We start from the raw sequence: 21,885 nt of genomic DNA on the forward strand, positions 1-21,885 counted from the left end.
GTGGGGCTGCTCTGCAGTCTATCCTGCCCGGCACCAGGTCCCTCACACAAATATAGACAGGAATGGACTATTTAATAGACCACAGCTAGACAATTTTTTAAGTCACGTGTAAAATCTTTTAATTAAAGGATGGGGTTAAATATGTACATAAATCATTTCCTATTTATATGTAAGACAAGCATATTACTAACATGTTTAAAGGTTATCCATTGTCTCTTCCTCAAGCTTTTGAAATAAGTTGGGTTCCTTTAGAGGATACAAGTTTACTTTACGCAAAATATAACTTTCTCTGAACTTAAAGAGAAGCTGTCTGGGGGCCAGCCCAGTGGCGTGGTGCTTAAGTTCATGCGCTCCCTTTGGCGTCGTGGGGTTCGCAGGTTCGGATCCCAGGCTCAGATCTACGCACCTCTCATCAAGCCACGCTGTGGCAGGCGTTCCACAGATAAAGTAGAGGAAGATGGGCACGGATGTTAGCTCAGGGCTAATCTTCCTCAGCAAAAAGAGGAGGATTGGCAACAGATGTTAGCTCACAGCCAATCTTCCTCACCAAAAAAAAATATATATATATAACTTTCTCCCTCCTAAAAATTATAACACTGGGGGGATCTGAGCCTGTGGGAAAGTGCAGCATGGCACACAGAGATGATTATGTGGTAATGGCAGGAAAGGGCAGGAGACAGAGAAGTCTATCATCACGGCTGAATATCAGACGACTTACTGTAACACAGCAATCTCTGAAATGGACGATGAGTTGCTACGCTATGTCTTATTTTCATGGCCTTTTGAGTAAACCCGAGACAAAAGCTTGCCCTCAGTCTCCAGAATAGGGCAAGGAGGATCAAGCGCTATCTGACTTTCCCAGCCCCAGCGCCCCGGGAAGCTACTTCCACCCAGGAAGCCACGCACCTCCACGAGCCTCCAGGCCTCGCTGATCACCGCGTACTGGAGGCGATTCAGAGCAAAGCCATCAACCTCCTTCAGGACTCTGACCGGGGACTGTCCAATCGTCCGCATCAGGGTGTGGGTCCTGTCCACTGTTGCAGGCGACGTCTCGGGGTGTGGGACCAGCTCAACCAGTGGGACACAGTATGGCGGGTTGACCTTGTGAGAGGGAGACAGAAGGAGACAGAGTCAAGAAGATGGCTCTGCGTTTGGGCTGTTGTTCTGGTCAACTTTGTTCACCTATCACAAATGGTCAGATCGGGTGGATTCATCTTTGGAAAGGCCTCCTTATTTTTGGCATCCGACGGCAAGAAATTTGAGAAATAAAGTAACTTACAAAGGAGAGAGAAAGAGAGAATTTAAGTACAGAACTGTGTGGTTTTGCTTAAAGAAAAATCATAACCAACACATGAGGCTGATGTTTGGAGGTGCAGACGATCACCCTATCCCTTTACAGCTCATCTCCAACCCCACCTCCCCGTGGGATTTCTCTGCTCCCAGACATCTAGACTTCAGAGGCTCCCCGCCGCTCCAGCCACCCTCAGAGCCACTTCTTCCCACCCTAGTCACTGCAGGCTCCTGCCACTCTACCGTGTCAGTGTTAACAATTAGTGACAGAATCTTCCCCAAACTTGGTATCTCCTTAACTTCTCCCTGTTGAGCCTCCGCTTCCCCAGTTGAATCTCACGGAGAAACCACACAGCAGCAGAAACCCTCAGCAGCCCCCACGTGGTGCTATGGTCTGAGACAGGAAGGTCCATCCGTGGTGAGCGGGTCCTGATGGAAATGCTTACCTAGCACAGCATTTAAACGTTTGGCTCCGTTCTTCTTGGTTTACTTTAAGACATCATTCTTGAAGATTCCCAAAGAGAATTATTGAACGTCCAAAGAAAACGCCACTTGATAGAACCTAGTTAGCCTCACCACTAAAGCAAATACGCTACAGTAACCTGGTCCCCAAATGATGCTGTTAAATTATTTTTCCTCCAGATATGGGTGAAAATTGGTAGAATCTCACATTTACTAAGTAACTACAAGAAGCATGCGTTTTTAAATGACTTCTACAGAAACGGGAAAGAAAAATTTTCTTCTCCTAGGACACTGCCTAGGAGAGGCAGTGGTCCATACACAGCTTAACTTCAGAGGTTCCTTTTGCCCTCAGGTGTCCTGGTCACACAATCTCAGTCCTCTTAGAAAGCAAGAGAGGATGGCACCTGTTTTCAAATATATAAATCATAAACCAATGCCTCAACTGAATCATTTGTCTCCTGCCTATAATCAATGAATTCTTATAAAAATATTTAGCCTCTGACTTTTTTAAAAATCAGAATTATAATGGGGCCGGTTCGGCGGCATTGTGGTTAAGTTTGCGTGCTCCACTTCGGCAGCCTGGGGTTTGCTGGTTTGGATCCAGGGCACAGACCTATACTCCACTCATCAAGCCATGCTGTGGCGGCAACCCACATACAAAAAAATAAAGGCAGATTGGCGCAGATGTTAGCTCAAGGACAATCTTCCTCAAGCAAAAAGAGGAAGATTGGCAATGGATATTAGCTCAGGGCCAGTATTCCTCAAGAAAAAAAAAAAAAAAAGGGCTGGTCCCGTGGCCTAATGGTTAAATTTGGCCCACTCCACTTCGGTGGCCTGGGTTCAGTTCGCGGGCGCAGACCTATACCACTCACCAGTGGCCATGATGGGGCAGCGGCCCACATACAAAATAGAGGAAGACTGGCACAGATGTTAGCTCAGGGCCAATCTTCCTCAAGCAAAAACAAATAAAAAACCCCAAAAAACGAAAAAAAAAAATCAGAATTATAAGAACTGGAAGCACACTTATCTCCAGTGAACTTTATCTTACTATAAAACAGTGATGTTGGGCTTAGCGTCTTTTCAATGTTGTAAGCCTGTGGGTAGCAAAAACACAGACTGAGACAGTTAAAAAGTATTTTTACGTACAACTTGCCAGTTCCCTCATCTCAGTCTTCCTTGCAGGTTCTCCTCCTGCCCAAACTTTCTTTAAGTGAAGGTGCGCCCAGGCTGCCACTGACAGCCTCCCTCTCAGACTCCCACGGGGAGAAAGCTCCTCAGCTCCCAGGGCGTTACCACTGCCAAGATGCTGAGATCTGACACAGAGCTCACCTCCCACTCTAGGCCCATATTTACAACTGTGCACTAGACACTCTCCCTTGGATATACCACCAGCATACACTTAACCTGTTGTCAATTAAACTCACATCTCTCCACCCCAACACCTGTTCCTCTTCCTAGCGCCCCATCTTGATGAGAACACTGTCACATTCCCAACACCCAAGTCAGTACCATGAGGAGTCTCCTTGCTCCCTGCATCTCCCTCCCCTCCCCCACTTCCCATCCGTGACAAAACTGCTGTCAATTCTATCCATATCCCTCAAAAAACCTATTCCCGCTGCCACACGCTTAGCTCAGGCCATCACTCCACTTAGACTCTGGCACTCTCCTCACTGGTCTCCCCCTCCAGGCTCATCCCCTGTCACTGCAAGGGTGATCCTTGTAAGGCAGGAGCCTGTCAAATCCATAGAGACAGAAAGGAGAATGGTGGCTGCCAGGGGCTGGAGGAGGGAAAAGGAGGAGCTGTTGTTTAATGGGGACAGAGTTTCAGTTTTGCAAGATGAAATGAGTTCTGGAGATGGATGACGGTGATGGCGGCACAACAATGTGAATGTACTTAATAGCACTGAACTGTGCAATTAAAAATAGTTAAGATGGTAAATGTTATGTTTTGTGTAGTTTACCACAACTAAAAGCAGGACCCTGACCACACCACCTCCAGCTCACAACCCTGCAGTAGTTCGCACCACCCGCGTAACAGCAGTCCAGCAGACTAGACTCGGTCAGGGCCTTCACGCTTCTGAAGCAGGTAAAGTTTTCACACTTCCATGTCCACGTGCTCCAGCTGCTAAGCGGGTGGGAAAGGATCTCCAGGTGTCTCAAGGCTTGGATGCAGTCGCTCCTGCCCCCAGCACCTCGGTCCCTCTCTCAGGCTCAGAGAAGGATGGTGACAATAATGACAGACGCCCCTTAAATTTAACATGGTGGAGATGAGAGGAGGGAAGGGCGAGGAGAAGACAGAGCCAAAGCAGTGACTAGACTAAAAGGTTCAAGATGGGGCTGGTGTCCTGAAGTGCTTTTCTCTTTTTGGAGGGACGGCAGGACCGGGGCCTTCTGCTGTCCAAGTCTAAGAGGAAGACTGAGAAGCACGCCCTCAAGAAAGGAGAAAAACAAACGAGAAAAGGAGGCAGTTTCCTTAAAGGTCACACAAGATGGCCCCTGGGTTCTGCACTCACCTGGAGGCACAAGAGAGGCCTGTGGCTGTGAGGCTCTTTGAGAGCTCAGGCTAAGCAGGCGGCACAAGGGGGGCATTCTCCATTCACTCAGTGAAAAGCCTGCCCAGCATCCGGACCAGCCTGGCAGGCATGCGATCGCGGAGATAGCACAGCGCGCCCAGCACAGAGGCTCTGTCTATTTTCTCTGCAGCAGATTAAACAAAGTTAAACTCACAGAGGAAAGGCAGCCTGTCCTTTCTCCCAGAGGACAGCTCAGTGATGTGCAATGCATTCACAAACATCGATGGGGCCACACTCTCTCCAGGTGAATTCCTCTTCCTCTTTACAACAGGGGCCAGAAATGAAGGGGCTTCTTGTTTACAGCCGATTGAGATGATTTAATCCCTCAGTATTTTGATAATTTATATCAGTGACAACCCCCACCTTCCTGAATTCCCCCTAAACAGAGAGAGATGGCAACCTGGAACAGGCAGTGCTGGGCAGTATACAAGGGACACGCAGATCCACACTCCCTATAAACAGCAAACCCATAAATGGAACGTTCAAATCACCACCGACATGAGGACAAATGGTTTCAGGATCAGGTAAGAGAGTGAGTCAGAAAAGGTGCAAGCATAGGCAAGAAGTGCTCAGACAGGAACATTCTGGGCACCTTACACAAGCAGGCCTGATTTAATTCCAGGCAGCGCTGGAGCTCCGTGGTTGACTAGTCACGATGTTAGACTTGTGTGTCTAGGAACTGCTTCCACCCAAGACTGTAATCCCTACGAGCGTCCTTCCCAGGCAGCCTCATCTACAGAGCATCCATCAGAGGCAGGAGTGGAACCAAGAGCACTTGATGGGCTAAAGAGGCCCCCAGCAGCTCCATTCAGACCATGTCCCCAATGAGACAAGGAAGGAAAAAGAGGAAAGCCTCTGTAAAGTGTGGCTGAAACTACAGTGGGAAACTGCTGTTTTGACTGACTGCTAACATAGATCCTAAGCACCAAGAGAAGCTGCAGCCAAACTCAACTTCAGACAGTCATCAGCCAACACCCCCCAATCACCAATGGCCATCCCTAACCCTTCTACACACCCAGGGAGAAGAGGCACACAGGAAAGGCAACGTAAACAGCATCTGAGAGGAAGAACGTCAGGGACACAGAGGATGGCTTGTATGAAAGCCCGTCTTCCTGAACCTGTCACTTTTCCTGGCTTTGGTCTAAGAAGCCCACTCTAAACTTCCGTCTGAACAACCTGGGGGCTGAGAGCCCGTGTCCCCCCTGTTAGCACTTTCCCCTCCCTCCAGCGCTGAGAGGACCTGAAAGCCCCCCTCCGCCCCCACCAGAAAAGGCGCCCAAGAGGACACAGGCTGATGTTGAGGCTGTTGGCTGTGGAAGGTGGAGACAGGAATCTTTGCAATTGCTGAATACTCACTTTTGCCAGGGTCTTTCAGAGGCATGACCAGGCTTCCTCCTCCTTTATTCTATCTCCTGTCTGGGCCGAGCATCTGGGATGACTGACAGGAAGCTGAAGGCCACAGGTGGAGCCCACGTGCTGAGCCTCTCCTGTGTGGCCCAAGGGGCTGAACGGAAAACTGCAGCTCCCCAAAGATTATAAATGGATCTGGATTATTTAGGGACTGCCCGTCAGTTTAGACTGAATTATTCAAGATGCTTTTTCCCTACTCTCCTAGAGGTCAGTGGAATGATGAAAGGTGGGCAGCACGAGCATGGAAGAAAGAAGGGATAAAATTCCAGAGACAGTCAACCTGGGTGATTGGATTTGCTTTAGTTAACATCAATTTTAGTCAAAAATAATTTATGAAAGTAACGAGAGGTTAATTTTTAAAATAAGATTTGGACTTGGACCACGCTGCTTGTCTTTGATTAAATAAGTAGAAGCAAGCAATACTGGAATGTGTGAGGGAGAGAAATGTCATTACTCAACAGTTACTGACTGAACTACTAGTCAGAGGCGCTGTGCTAGGCGTGACAGAGAAGAAAGTGAGTAAGGTGTGGTCTCACCCATTAGGTGGTTTAAAACTGAAGAGATGTGGTAAAAGTCTTGGGAACTTCGGAAATATTTTCTGAACAATTTGATTTAGTTTTTTTTTTTTTTATTTGACTTAGAAGTAAAAACACTGGTTAGAAATTGGAAGCTTTCAAGCAAGAGGCTTGCACCTTACATTGAAGCAATAAAGTAACAATCTAGTAAGTGGTCTACACAGTTCTGAGAGCCCTTTTTACGGACATGTAAATGTCACAGAAGCAAAGACATGATATGTTCATGGAACTGGGTATTTGGAGGCTTCAATTAAGGTCCCCTTGGTGCTAATTCCACTTGTATTTGGGTGGTAGCTGAATGTGACTGGTTTTCTTCCATGTTCTATGGGTCTAAGTCTCCTCATTTCATAACCCCTCTTCACGCTTTCCATTATACTTCAGTATGAGGCAATCCAGAACCACAGTTATGTGAACAGTGGTCCAAGCTGTCCCTCTTCTCAGCATATAAAATCTAGCGGGCATCTCTAACTCACCCTTCTTCTTCACCTCCCTGAGCAAACCTGTTACCTCCCCGCTCTAAACTGCTCTTGCTCAGAAAGAAGAATTTCCCTGCTCTCCACTCCAGGGCACCTAGCCTCACCTAGGCCCTGGTCCCTCATGCGTGGAACACTGCCCCAAGTTCTGTACAATAGCTGTTCCCCTCTCCGAGCCACGTTCCATATGGAAAGGACTGTCACACTTCCCTCCAGAGGCTGCCTTTCTATCACACCTCCACGCCGCCCCGTACCTAACCAGCCCCGATCCTTTAGAGTAACTCTCACAGTTCTCCACAACCCTGCACCCTAAGTGTATGTGCTCTTCCAGCAGGCTAGTCTCCTCTCGACTCTGCACACCCCACGCTTGTTCTTGGCCAAGGGTCTTTCCCATCCTCACACACTCTCCTCCCTCATCAACCCAACCAGATCCTATCCAGTCTGGCCTCTCCCCAGCCTTAACCTCAGACAGCCTGGCAGTGCCAAAGGTGTGGTCATCACCATATACTGTCATATTATTATAGCTTGAGCTAAGTTAGCTTTTCTGTCCTAACAGGCCGTCCCGGTTCTCCAAGGTCACGCTGAGCTCACAGTCAGCACTCAAACGTCCACTGAGTGACCCTCGAATCTCCTCTCTGTCCAACACACCTCCTAATGCACTCCTAGTAAGTTTGCATAGTTAATTACAACAGATGGGTGGAAGGGAACAACAAGAAAAAGGAAGGGGTTACTTAAAGTCAGACCAGAATCAGAACCTCAGGAGTGGGACCCAGAATTTGCATTTTAGCAAAACTGACCCTACTCTGACTTGCGTTCAGTAAACTACACAGTACCAGTGACATATCTACAAAATCCTACTTGATGTATACATTTTTTTAATGTAGCACTTTTTCCTGGGTGGTGGAATTATTTGTTTAGTAGTCTCTCTCCTCAGCTAGACAGGAATTACATGAGGGTGAAAGTCTGTGAGTGTTGCTCATTCTATCCCATTATGCATTAGGTATGCAGGGAAAAATCCAAGGAATTCTGGGATGAAATTCTTTTAAAAAATGCTGGTATTGCACAACTCTCTAAATAAACTAAAAACCACTGAATTGTACAATTTCAATTGGTGAATTGTGCAGTACATGCATTATATCTCAATAACGCAGTTAAAGAATACTAGCGGATTAGTCAAAACGTACTGCTCCCGAAGAACAGAATGAGACCCAATCAATGCTCGAGGTTTGACATACTCACAGGATGAGCCACGATGCACTGCTTCACATGCACCAGACCCGAAAACAACTGGGACGGCAGGAGGCACGAGGTGGAGCTGCTCAGGACAACCGTGTCATCGACGGCTCGGTCCAACTGAGCGAAGATCTTCTTCTTCAGTTCCAGGTTTTCTGGAACGCATTCCTGAAAAGACACGTTCGCATCAATACTCACGATCACTGCACCGTTGGGCCCGAGCAAAGTATTTCGTGTTTGATTCATTCCTAAAATGAGTCCACGAGAAAACGACCAGCAAAATTTAAGAAAAAAACAAAGCTGCTGAAAAAGTATGACATACTTGGATCACCCTAGAAACAATGATGCATATATAGAAGCTGTATTTTCTAGTTTTGTGTATGTCTGAGAATTCTCATAATAAAAAAGTCCACCAACTATATGGGGGTGGATTCCACAAACAGAACACACAGCAGCACCTCAGGCAAAGTGCTGTAAACATCAACAGCAGTCAGCACCGCCTACTTTTCCTATCTGTTCTGACCATCAGATCAACTTTTCTCCAAGGAAAAATCTTAGCTTCGTGAAATGAACGAAAATGTTACATCCATAATTCCCAAAAGGCTTCTTGAGAATCCATTTCTAATCAGAAATCCTTTTGAAAAAGGCCTTTGTTTCTAAACATCTAAAATTAATAGGGGTAGGGGAGGAGGAAAGAGAAGCAAATTTGGATTAAATACCGCAGATAATGACCCCTGTCAAATTCTAATCACGTGCAGAGCGGGGGTTCCATTCTCAAACACCCAAGTGCTGGCCCAGAGGTGAGGCGTGTTCCTGGGAACGTGATACGCCTGGTAGATACTGTGCTGTCGTGGACAGAAGGGGGAACAGGAGGATACACAAGCTGCCCCAACACTGGAAACACGAGAGGCGTCCTTCCTCCCCCACCACCAACACCTCTGGGAGATCACACCAGGGGTCACTCCTACCCAAGAGGGGTCTCCACTGACCTGGAGGCAATAGGCCCTGCAGGGGAGGAGGCATCATAAACTCCCACATACCCTGGTGAATTTACAGTAACAGTTCTCAGTATGATCCGATAACCATCAGCATCAGAATCAACTAGGTGCTTGTTAAAAATGCAAATTCTCAGGCCCCCATCCCAGACCTACTGAATCAGAGTCTCTGGGGGTGGGGTCCAGGCATCTGCATTTTTATCAAACATTCTGATGATTTTTGTTCCTACTAAAGTTTGAGACCCACTATCCTGAGGTGTGAATCCAAAGTGTGGGTCGTCAATGCTCTCAGTGTGGTATGCTACCAAATATTTCCTCAGAGATCTATCTCTCCCTCCGATGTCAGGGCTCACCCCCACCCCCACCCCCTGGCTAATCAGGGACCAACCACGTGTGTCCCGATATCAGAATTACCCTTCAAAAATAAAGAAAATATTTTCAAGTTTGATTTAATAATATCTAATATAGCTAATAATAATAAGTAATATATTGAAATCAGCTGTGTTAATATTATGACATGAATTCCATTTCTATATCTACAAGATTTTCAAAGTTTTACTCTAAGTGTAAAGAGTCAACATCATGTTTGTTTATACTTTTTAAAAATATAATCAAACTATGTGGAATTTTATTAAGATCAAAAGGTCAGGGCCGGCCCGGTGGCTTGGCGGTTAAGTGCACGCACTCCGCTGCTGGCGGCCCGGGTTCGGATCCCGGGCGTGCACCGACGCACCGCTTCTCGGGCCATGCTGAGGCCGCGTCCCACATACAGCAACTAGAGGGATGTGCAGCTATGACATACAACTATCTGCTGGGGCTTTGGGGGAAAAAATAAATAAATAAAATCTTTAAAAAAAAAAAAAAGATCAAAAGGTCATATAAGCACCACAACTCAAAGACAGAAAAAAAAAATGGAGTCATTTAAGAACTGTGAATCCCATTACGTTAAATCCCCTTATCAAAAGGGGAAAAAAGCTACAGTAGCGGGCTGGTGGTATTGAGTAATTCCTGGATCAGTTAAGTCTGCAAGTTGGGTTAAGTTTAAATGGAGCCTTGTAGTAAAGCCAGAGACTAAGAATGATGCAGATACTGTTTAAGCTAATAAAAGAGTCCTCGTGAATAGCCTTATTGTGAGCCTGTCATGCAGATTCTCCCCTGAAATTCTATGCTTTTCTTCAGATCGTTTGATTATCAAAGAGGCAAGAAAACCTGAACCAGAGGAAACCCAAACCTGCTACAATTATGTGAGGGTTTCTTAACTGCACATTTGCTTGAAGTTTTGTTGTTGTTGTTTTTCATAGTGACCCAATTGTGCTCGACTTGCTGGGCCAGGGTTATAATGCCTCTCTTCCTGTCAAGCCTTGAGTTCATTTCCTTGCTATTCATTCAGGAGCCCACACCCCTTGTCTGAGAAAGGGAGTCTGAAACACACTAATCCGGACCTTCATCACTTGCAGTTGATTACAAAGCTAAGAGGCTACAGTCATTCTCTTTGCCCTCAAGGGGCTGGGAGGAAAGGCAGGGAAGAATACCAAACAATGAGACAACTGAGAACTCAGCTGCAGAGCACCCTTCTCTCTCTAACCCACAGCAGTGTGACCAGGTGGGAATCCACCCCCAGCTCTCTCAGCTCAAAGGAGTCTTTCAGGGGTCCTTTCCAGAGAAAACCACCAAAAGTGAAGCAAAAATTCTACCACTACTGAAGGTAATTAGCTTGGCTCTGCTTAATTAAACTCTGACAGCATTTTCAAAGCAATGACTATTATTTGTTTGTTTGTGTTTTGTTTTGAGGTGGGAGGGAGACACAACACACAATACGTGATATTCTCATGCACAACCACTACGGTAGCATGCTCAGATTTTGACAAACAAAACAAAACTCTGGGGACAAGTAAAGTACAATGTAACTTCCCAAGCATCACAACTATTAATGGGACATCGAAAGGAGTGTCCTCATCGTAGGCAGTGTCAGAGAGTTAAAAGGGAGTGTGACATTTAAACATTCTTTTTCCCTTCCCTTCTTGAAAGGTAGAAACTGAAGGGAAGGAAGAGTATCCTCTCCCCACTCTGAGTCCTTTCTGGCTGGGCTACAAATTAAATTGACATGAGACCGAATAGCAAGAGAAAATCAAACAAAGCTTTATAACATGTATACATGGGAGAGACTCACTGGGTAACTGAGTATCTACAAATGGCAGAGGTTCTCACCTTAAATACTACCTTCAGCTAAAGACAAAGAAGGATGTTCGGGGCAGGGGGGAGTCAGCTATGGGAGATTACCAGAAAGGCCCAGTGAACAAGAATATGCAGATTTAAGTCCTCACCTTCTGTACTGATAAGAGTTTCTAGAGATAAGGTCATCTCCCTTTCTTCCTGGTAGAGAGAGAGAGATACCTTTACAAATGGAGATTTCCCTTATAAATGTCAATGTCTCTTACAAAGGATAACTTGTACTTTTACTTGGAATGGGCTTAGCAAGGACCCTCCCAGTCTATCCATACCCAGAGTCAAAATCTTTTAGGTAGTTAGTGGGGGGGCGGGGGGGGGCTCTCAAAGTTTCTTTCAGAGACAATAATCAGGGTAAAGAGACATATTTTGAGGTGGCCAATTCTGATCTCCCACAAAACTGAATGATGGTATTATAAGTATCATTTTTAATTCTCTCTAACTTACTTAAATTTAAAAAAGTAAATCATTTACAAATGTCCATGTTTGATTAGTAGTAAGTTCCCTATAACAGCATGCAACTCATTAGGACTGTTTTAGAAAAGCAGCAGTCAGTGTCCTGGATGATTCCCAGGCCAAGGGCTGCTAGATAAGAACTCACTGCTGAACTTTCACCACCTGCTGTGCAACAATATACATTTTTCAAAACAAATATTTTCATGGGGGAAAATGAAATTTCATTGATTTTTTTAAAAATTAATTGTGGCACTTTAGATAGCACCCTGTTGCTAGAAAATCTACATTTGCTAATACAAAATATCTGGAAGCAATCTTCAATGTGCTTTCTAGAAGAAAGAAAAACTAAATTAGAAGACTTCAGTAGTTAAGGAATTTTTACATGCAAACAAGTTCTATTAGTCAATTTTAGGGGGAAAAACATGGCAAGAAAAGAAAGAAAAAATACAGTCCTATTGCAATCATGCCAGAAAGATTCATTCTCAAGTTGAAGATGGAAGTGATTTACATTATAAAATCTGTCTGTTAGCACTAATTAAATCTCCTGCTTCAATCTGTATAATCATCACCACCAATTTCTCTTCACTATTTCTTCCAAGAGCACAATCTTAAAAATCTATCAGATTAGTAGATTGCTATGACTAGACTTCTCAAGAGGTGGACATCATAATTACAAATGTTACTGCACAAAGGGCACAATCTGCTCGCCATGAGACAAAAGCCAATCATCAAGAGCCAAGATGGTGGCAGAGAAAGGGCATTTTATTACAGGTTGCCAGCAAGAGGGAAGATGGCCAACTAATGTCTGAAAGAACCATCTGAAGGGGGCACAAAATCTTAGAGCAGTTATATAGGCCAGTGGGTTACAAAAGAGGGGGTTAGGAATGTTGACCCTCAGGTGTTACAGACTGGGAGTTGCCACACCAGATTTTTCAATTTTCATTGATGATGGCTATCAGCATAGACTCTCTGTTGGGGGGTCATCACATTCCTAAGGAACTCAAAAGAACAAAGTTATCATCTTATCGCAGCTGGGAGGTACATGCACAAGCAGGGGTTGTAATATCTACAGAACAGTTAGATCTCCTGGAGGGTGCATATCCAGCTGGGTTAGTCAGTCAGAGGTCATTCAAAGTTACAATAGGGTTTCTTTTCTACAATATGGTTTCCCTTATGTCAACCTTGTCTTGAGGCAGCATCACTAACAAACAAAATCCTCTTGCTCTAGAATATGTGTTAAGAAAAAAGAAAGGGAAAGAGTATAAGTTTTTAATATCACAGGCAATAAACTACTATGCCCTAACCAGAGGCTCATTTTTCCTCTTAAAAATCAAAATAAAGTTGTTTTTTTTAAACATATTACAAATCCTAAACAGAGTTCTACAATAATCTAGGACAAATTATACCCAATCAAGAGAGATCGTTACAAAGTAAAAATCAGTGTAGACCGTATTTGGGAACATTACTTCCTAGGGATTAGGCATTAAAGTGACCAGGATTATTGCCGTTTGCTTTAAATAGCAGTCCTTCCTCGGGGAACCACAGGGAAAGGAGAAGAGGCTGAAGAGGCACGGCACCAACTGCTGTCCTGATGATGTGTCTGTGCCCATCCTCATTCCAGTGACTTTTTTTTTGTACCTTTTATGAAATCATTTATTTAGAATTGGGTTAAATACTTGACATTAAAAAAATACAATTAAAAATATTTCATTTAAGGGGACGGCCTGGTGGCGTAGCAGTTGGGTTCGTGCACTCCGCTTCGGCGGCCCAGGGTTCGCAGGTTTGGATCCCGGGCGCAGACCTGTGCACCGCTTATCAAGCCATGCTGTGGCAGCGTGCCATATAAAGTCGAGGAAGATGGGCACCGGTGTTAGCCCAGGGCCAGTCTTCCTCAGCAAAAAAGAGGATGATTGGCAAAAGATGTTAGCTTAGGGCTAACCTTCCTTAAAAAAAATTTTTCATTTAAGCCTGGAATTACCATGTAGTTGTGTTTGTTTTTTTTGTGTGTGTGAGGAAGATCAGCCCTGAGCTAACATCTGCCCATCCTCCTCTTTTTGCTGAGGAAGACTGGCCCTGGGCTAACACCCGTGCCCATCTTCCTCCACTTTATATGGGACACTGCTACAGCATGGCTTGATAAGAGGTGCGTCGGTGCGCGGCCGGGATCCAAACCCTGGGCCACCGCAGCGGAGCGCACGCACTTAACCGCTACGCCACCAGGCCGGCCCCTAGCATGTAGTTTTATTGCATTTCTAAATAATATTTCTCATGAGGAAGAAGTGAGATTTTTAAAGACAAAGTTTTTTATTTAACAAAGTGCTAGTAATAGCATGAAACAAGAAATTGGAGAAAAATTCTTTAAGTAAGGCATAAGAAATAAATTTTTAAGAAGAAAACTGAAAAATAAATAAGTTGATGTGAAGAATATCATATCAATGCTAAGACCATTTAACATCAGTGAGGAGTATCTTAAATTCCAGTTGACAAATGAGACTTTGAGAGGACTACATGAACTAAAATTTTGTTTGTTTATTGGTGAGGAAGATTGGCCCTGAGCTGACACCTGTTGCCAATCTTCCCTATTTTGTATATGGGATGCCACCACAGCATGGCTTGATGAGCAGTGTATAGGTCCATGCTCAGGATCTGAACCCGCAAACCCCAGCCACCAAAGCAGAGTGTGTGACCTTAACCACTACACCACGGGGCCAGCCCTCAAGTTAATTTTTTATGTAACTAATTTTGTCTTCGTATTGGACATGTGTAATGCATTTCCATCAGTGACCTCTCTGTTTACAATGCAGCAATTCTCAAGGCAGCAGAGAACTGGTGGGGAGAGAGGCTACTTATGAGGTTTGGGGGAAAAAACTCATGGAAATTAAATACACTTCTCTTGTTGAGAATAATTTAGCTAGACGTTTTTGGCCAAAATACCTTTGTTATTGTTATGAGTAAAACAACAATTTGCATTCAATATATTTTGTTAGGATGACAACCACTGCTTCATGAAAACATTCTCATTTTTGAAAACTCAGGTTTGTCTTATAGTATCATAAAATTAATTTCACTTGCAACCATATATATGTATATGTTTGACTATGAAATAATTTTATAGTATTTTCAACAGTAATAGCATCATCAAAGCAATAGCTATCTGTATCTTGACTCCCTCTGTCCATAGGAAAAACCAAAAACTAAAACCACTTATGCCTACAGTTACAAAAGTGCAACATAGCTTTAAAAAGTTTGTGTTAAGTATTCTAAAAGGCATTTTTCCTCATCTTAAAAGCGAAACACTCTCTCTAGTTGCTGCGATAAGCCATTTGCAGTAAAGAAAAATATTTTAACTAAGAATAGAGGTTTCAAGATTAGCTGGGCTTACGAACTTCAGGTAAGAATTTTATAACTGTTTTAGAAGAAATTTGGGCTATTTTTATTATTTTAAAAATACAAATGATTATCTTTTTAAAACAACACTTCTTTTATTTAGCTTTGACAATCAGACCTTATGTTCATCTCTCTTTTCCTGACTCCCTTCTTAACCACTCAATCTCTCTTCCTTATCTATGTCACTGAAGAGAACCAAAATCTTACTCCTTTTTAAAAAGAGATTTATAATTCTATCTGTAATAACAAACATTCATTTCATTTTATTTAAAATTTTTCTTTTTAAAAATGGAATCAAGGGGCCAGCCCGGTGCTGTAGTGGTTAAGTTTGCATGCTCTGCTTTGGTGGCCTGGCGTTCACAGGTTTAAATCCCAGGCGCGGACCTATGCACCACTCATCTTGCCGTGTTGTGGCAGCAGCCCATATACAAAATGGAGGAAGATGGGCACAGATGTTAGCTCAGGGCTAATCTTCCTCAGCAAAAAAGAGGGAGATTGGCAATGGATGTTAGCTCAGGGCTGATCTTCCTCACCAAAAAAAGAAAAAGAAAAAAAGGAATCAAGTCACTTTTTCTTTAATGGCCCTTATTTGGTCTTTTCTGTGGGTCAGTAGTTGCTTAATACAAACACTTGTAGTAATCTAGCCCTCAATTTCTAACATAACTCTGGTCCAGGCAAGCTAGGATGAGTATACATACATGGGGTCATACATGAATTACTGGGGGTATTATGACTGCCCTTTCTTATTCTATTAAACATTCAGAAGCCACCAAGCAGTGTGCTCCTTGCCAGACACTGTACAAAGAGGCACATCCTGTCACCCCTAGGTCCTCAAATATGAGTCCTCCCCACCCCAAAAGCATGAAGTTTCCTGGGAAGTATCAGAGTCAAGGGAAGGTACGGTGGGATCACTATTTCAATGATCTGCATTACCAGGCCACACAAAACTGAGGCACTCAGACATGGCTCTGTTTAACAGCAGTCCCGATATTTTACCACCCATTCAGAAAAGACAACAGATGAATGTAGAAAGAGTTAATATAAACGTATATATGTATTTGTTTATTTATTGGTTTGTCTGTGTGTTTGTTTATTGAAAACTGACCTTTGGTCTACAATAGAATTCAGCTAAAAATAGCCCCTCATCAGATTTCCTCAATAGGTACCACAGAGCTGTTAAAAAAAGAAAATGTATATAACCCTGAAAACAAAGGGGGATAAAGGAAAATTCATGCCAAATTCTTTAAAAGTTGAAAAAGAGGGAGAGTGTGTATATTAGTAAAAATTTCTCCTATAAAACTGATAGAGACTTCTGGTTCTGGCAATATGATGGACTAGGACACCTAAAAGTCTCCCTCCGTAAAATACTGCATAATTCTGTATAAAACAAATCATCCTTTTAAATGAGTAGCTGAACTCTCGGGAAAGTAAGGAAAATCATCAGGTGAAATAAACAAGGAAGCCAAAAATCAAAGCAGCCAGCATTAGAGTGACGCTGTAACCACCTGGGGTGGGGAGTAGATTTTGGTGGTCTGGGGAGAGGGTTCAAATGCCCTCAGGATTCAGGGAGTTAGAATCAAGACCCCTGTGATAAAGCTGAGACCTCAAAAGGCTACATTTTCAGTGAACTGGTGGACTAGTTTAAACAAAAAAAATAGCCCATCTGCTGAGGGAGAAGACAGGGAAGGCTTGTCTTGATCTGGGCTCCAACTAGGAAGGTTATAGGGTGGAGGGAGAGGTAAACTAATATGTGAATTCATATTCATGAGCCTGAATTTTACCCAGGTTTGGGGTTCAAAATTATACTACCCATGTGGTCCGGACCCTCCCAAGCTGAGAAAGTAACATAAAAATTGCTCCCATGCTAACAATAAGCTCAGCAGATGCAAACACAAGAAAACTCTGGAGGGATACTTGCTGAAAGAGGCCTCACCTTTCTCTGGATTCACAAATAAAGAGCACCACTGAAGAAAACTCACAACCCAAAATTACAAAACATGCAAAACCATCTAGACAGAACAAAGACCAGGACCAGATAACGAAGACCAGAACTTCATACAATTGAAAAACAAGAGAATCTAGTAAAATAAGTATGTTTAAATTAATTAAAAGTATAAGAAAGGAATCAAACCCAGAGAGACCATGTAGATTTGAAAAAGCACTAACTAGAACATCTAGAAATTGGAATTAAAAATAAAATTACTGAATATGTTAAGCAATCGGATAAACACAGCTGAAGAGAGAATTAATGAACTATAAGACAGAGTTAAGGAAATTACCCAGAATGCCATATAGAAAGACAAAATCTATAAAACCAAAGTTGACAGATCATCAAGGAGAATCAGACAAACCTATTATTGTAGTATAACATTTTAACAGCTCTCTCTCAATTAGTGATGCAAAAATTCAGTAAGCACATGGAAGAAATGAACAACACAATTCATAAGCTTGATCTACTGGATATACAGAGAGAGGCTTGCATCCAACTACTGAAAAATACACATTCTTTTCAAGCACATATAGAACATTTATAAAAGGTGCTTATGTACTAAATTATAACACACATTTCAGTAATTCCAAAAGACTCATATCATACGTCATTTTCTCTAACTACAGTGCAGAAACTAAGACAGAAATCACAAACAAAAAGTTACCCTATAGACTTGGAAAATTGAAAATAAACTTCTAAATAGTTCATGGGACAAAATGAAATCCCAATGGAATTTAAAATATACTTAGAACTTCAGCAATGAAATAATGCATATCAAAATTTGTGGGGTGCAACTAAAATAGTTCTTAAAGAGAGATTATTCAAAAATTTTTTAAGAAAAGAAAGCCTAAAATATTAACAAACCAAGCATCCAATTTAAGAATTCAGAAATAGAACAGAATAAATCTAAAGAAAGTAAAAAGACTATAATAAAGATAACAGAAATTAATAAAATAGAGTATAGGTCAAACACAGGGATTCGATCTCTAGTACTTTAAAAAGATAACACTGGGGCCGGCCTGGCGGCTTAGCGGTTAAGTGCACGCGCTCCACTACTGGCGGCCCGGGTTCGGATCCCAGGCACACACCGACACACCGCTTCTCCGGCCATGCTGAGGCTGCGTACCATATACAGCAACTAGAAGGATGTGCAACTACGACATACAACTATCTACTGGGGCATTAGGGAAAAAAAAAAAAAAAAAAAAGGGAGGAGGATTGGCAATAGACGTTAGCTCAGAGCCGGTCTTCCTCAGCAAAAAGAGGAGGATTAGCATGGATGTTAGCTCAGGGCTGATCTTCCTCACAAAAAAAAAAAAGACAACACTGGCAAACCTCTGGAGAAGCGTCTTCTGCCCAGTCACTAAGAATCAGAGTTCCTCAAAGCTCAGTCCTGGGCCCTTGTCTCACTCTATTTTCTCTCCCTAGGAAATCCCAACCAAGCCCACAGCTTAAATCACCAATCTAGATACTCAGCTCACACATTTTTTTCTCCTTCTCAAATCATCTTCATATGGATGCTTCACAGGTACCTCAAATGTATCCAATATGGTCCCCTCTTCTAGTGCCAGCTGGTCTATAAATTTGCCAGTATAGGAAGAAGAACTCTAAATACTCTATTAATCTAATGATCTACAGGAAAGTAACATCATTAATTCCAGTCCCCTGCCTACAAAATCACTCAGTTTACCCTACTAAGTCTCAGTATTTTGTAAAATGCTTCTAAAACATTAAATTTATGTGATAAAAAATATTTATAATCAACATTAATTTTTAGTAGCCTAACACTAAGCCACAAATTTTTACTGAATACCTACCATATACTTAAAAATGTCATCAAGCCATTTCCCCCCCACTAACCATATGACCACATCTAGGGTATAGTGAGGTACAAATAAACACAGTGCAAACTCCAAGATTGGAGGAGGAGGGAAACTTTTATATTTCTATATTTTAAAAGGTTATATCTCACATGAAGGAGAAAATAGAAACATTAGAATACTGCCCATTTTTTGAACTGACATTTAAAAAAGTTATATCTAAACAAACATCAGTACTATAAAACAGAATTCGAAGACAAAATCTCCATAAGTGCAGGAATTTTTATTTTTATTTTTTGTTTATTGCTGTGTCTTCATCTCCAGGAATAGTATCTGACCAAAAAAAGGTATTCAGTAAATATCTGTTGAATCAATTAATGAATTAATGAATGAAAAATTCTGTGCTGTAGTAGTCAATTTCATACAATGTCCCCCAAGCTCGAGGAATACATATTTACTCTCCTCTATCATTACATTATTTTAGAGCAAATGTTTAAAGAGGGCTGAAAGTACAAACACAAGCACCTCCCTGTCTTCAGGCAGCCCACGGGGCAATCCTAGCCATTCCTGGACCTATTTGTTGAAAACAGACTCCCATTTGAAATGGACTAAAAGTATGTTCTCTAGCATTTCCTGCCACCTAGGCTGATACTCCATTGAAGTCCAGGCACTTGTCCCTCTCCTCCTTCCTCAAAGTCTGCAATTGCATGAAGCCCTGAGGGTGAACTGATCTCTCTCCTTTCAGTATACATGTGATGAATGGACTGTCAGCTATTGCAATCTATTCCATACTGCATAAGCAGGACCCTGCTACTGCATGCTAATACCTCTCCCATTTGTTCAGCTACTAGTCATGTTGCTAATCCCACAGATAGTACTCCACTGTAAACGTGACCTCTAGTATTTTTTTATTGATGTCACAATAGTTTATAACATTGTGAAATTTTAGTTGCACATTATTGTTTGTCAGTCACCATATAAACGCATCCCTTCACCCCTTGTGCCCACCCCCAATCCTCTTCCCCCTGGTAACCACCATACAGTTTTCTCTGTCCGTGTGTTAGTTTATCTTCCACATTGAGTGAAATCATGCAGTGCTTGTCTTTCTCTGTCTGGCTTATTTCACTGAACATAATATCCTCTAGGTCCATCCATGTTGTTGCAAATGGGACGACTTTGTCTTTTTTTATGGTCGAGTAGTATTCCATTGTATGTATACCACATCTTTTTTATTCAATCATCAGTCAAGGGACACTTGGGTTGCTTTCACTTCTTGGCTCTGGTAAATAATGCTGCGATGAACATAGGGGTGCAGAAGCCTCTCTGGATTGTTGGTTTCAGGTTCTTTGGATAAATACCAAGTAGTGGGATAGCTGGATCATAAGGTACTTCTATTTTTAATTTTTTGAGGAATCTCCATACTGTTTTCCATAGAGGCTGAGCCCGTTTGCATTCCCACCAGCAGTGAGTTAGGGTTCCCGTTTCTCCACAACCTCTCCAACATTTGTTGTTTTTTGTCTTGGTGATTACAGCCATTCTCCTGGGTGTAAGGTGATATCTTAGTGTAGTTTTGATTTGCATTTCCCTGATGATTAGTGAGGTTGAGCATCTTTTCATGTGCCTATTGGCCTTCTGTATATCTCCCTTGGAAAAATGTCTGTTCGTATCCTCTGCCCATTTTTTGATGGGATTGTTTGTTTTTTTGTTGTTCAGTTGTGTGAGTTATTTATATATTATGGAGATTAAGCCCTTGTCAGATATATGATTTGCAAATATTTTTTCCCAGCTGGTGGGTTGTCTATTCATTTTGATTCTGGTTTCATTTGCCTTGCAGAAGCTCTTTAGTCTGATGAAGTCCCACTTGTTTATTTTTCCTTTTGTTTCCCTTGACTGAGTAGACATGGAATTCAAAAAGATACCTCTATGACTGATGTCAAAGAGTCTACTGCCTATGTTTTCTTCCAGCAGTTTTATAGTGTCAGATCTTACCTTCAAGTCTTTGATCCATTTTGAGTTAATTTTTGCGTATGGCAAAAGATAATGGTCTACTTTCATTTTTTTGCATGTGGCTGGCCAGTTTTCCCAGCACAATTTATTGAAGAGACTTTCCTTTCTCCATTGTATGTTCTTAGCTCCTTTATCGAAGATTAGTTGTCCATAGATGTGTGGTTTTATTTCTGGGCTTTCAATTTTGTTCCATTGATCTGTATGTCTGTTTTTGTACTAGTACCATGCTATTTTAATTAGTATAGCTTTGTAGTATATTTTCAAGTCAGGGATTGTGATGCCTCCAGCTTTGTTCTTTTTTCTCAGGATTGCTTTAACTATTTGGGGTCTTTTGTTGCCCCATATGAACTTTAGTATTCTTTGTTCTATTTCCATTAAGAATGTCATTGGGATTGCATTGAATCTGTAGATTGCTTTAGGCAGTATGGACATTTTAACTATGTTTATTCTTCCAATCCATGTGCATTGGATATCTTTCCATTTCTTTATCTCTCCATCGATTTCTTTCAATAATGTCTTATAGTTTTCATTGTATAGGTCTTTCACTTCCTTGGTTAAATTTATTTCTTGATATTTTATTCTTTTTGTTGCAATTGTAAATGGGATTGTCTTCTTGAGTTCTCTTTCTGTTAGTTCATTATTAGAGTATAGAAACACAACCAATTTTTGTAAGTTGATTTTGTACCCTGCAACTTTGCTGTAGTTGTTGGTTATTTCTAATAGTTTTCCAACGGATTCTTTAGGGTTTTCTATATATAAAATCATGTCAGCAAACAGCAAGAGTTTCACTTCTTCATTGCCTATTTGGATTGCTTTTATTCCTCTTTCTTGCCTAATTGCTCTGGCCAAAGCCTCCAGTACTATGTTGAATAAGAGTGGCGAGAGTAGGCACCCTTGTCTTGTTCCTACTCTCAGAGGAATAGCTTTCAGTTTTTCCCCGTTGAGTATGTTGGCCGTGGGTTTATCATATATGGCCTTTATTATGTTG

The 21,885-nt window shown here is 42.3% G+C and overlaps 1 protein-coding gene across 1 annotated transcript in view; it reads right to left on the minus strand.

Moving 5' to 3' along the window:
• The window catches only part of CRYL1 (crystallin lambda 1), a 169,197-nt gene that overhangs the window by 24,920 nt on the left and 122,392 nt on the right, over positions 1 to 21,885 (minus strand). Inside the window, exons 4-5 of the mRNA XM_058547807.1 lie at positions 8,023 to 8,184; positions 907 to 1,101 (exon numbers count right to left, since the gene is read on the minus strand). Coding sequence (XP_058403790.1) covers positions 907 to 1,101; positions 8,023 to 8,184 — 357 coding nt within the window. The remainder of the gene's footprint in view (positions 1 to 906; positions 1,102 to 8,022; positions 8,185 to 21,885) is intronic.

This window comes from Diceros bicornis, chromosome 9 (assembly GCF_020826845.1).
Source record: "Diceros bicornis minor isolate mBicDic1 chromosome 9, mDicBic1.mat.cur, whole genome shotgun sequence".
NCBI lineage: Eukaryota > Metazoa > Chordata > Mammalia > Perissodactyla > Rhinocerotidae > Diceros > Diceros bicornis.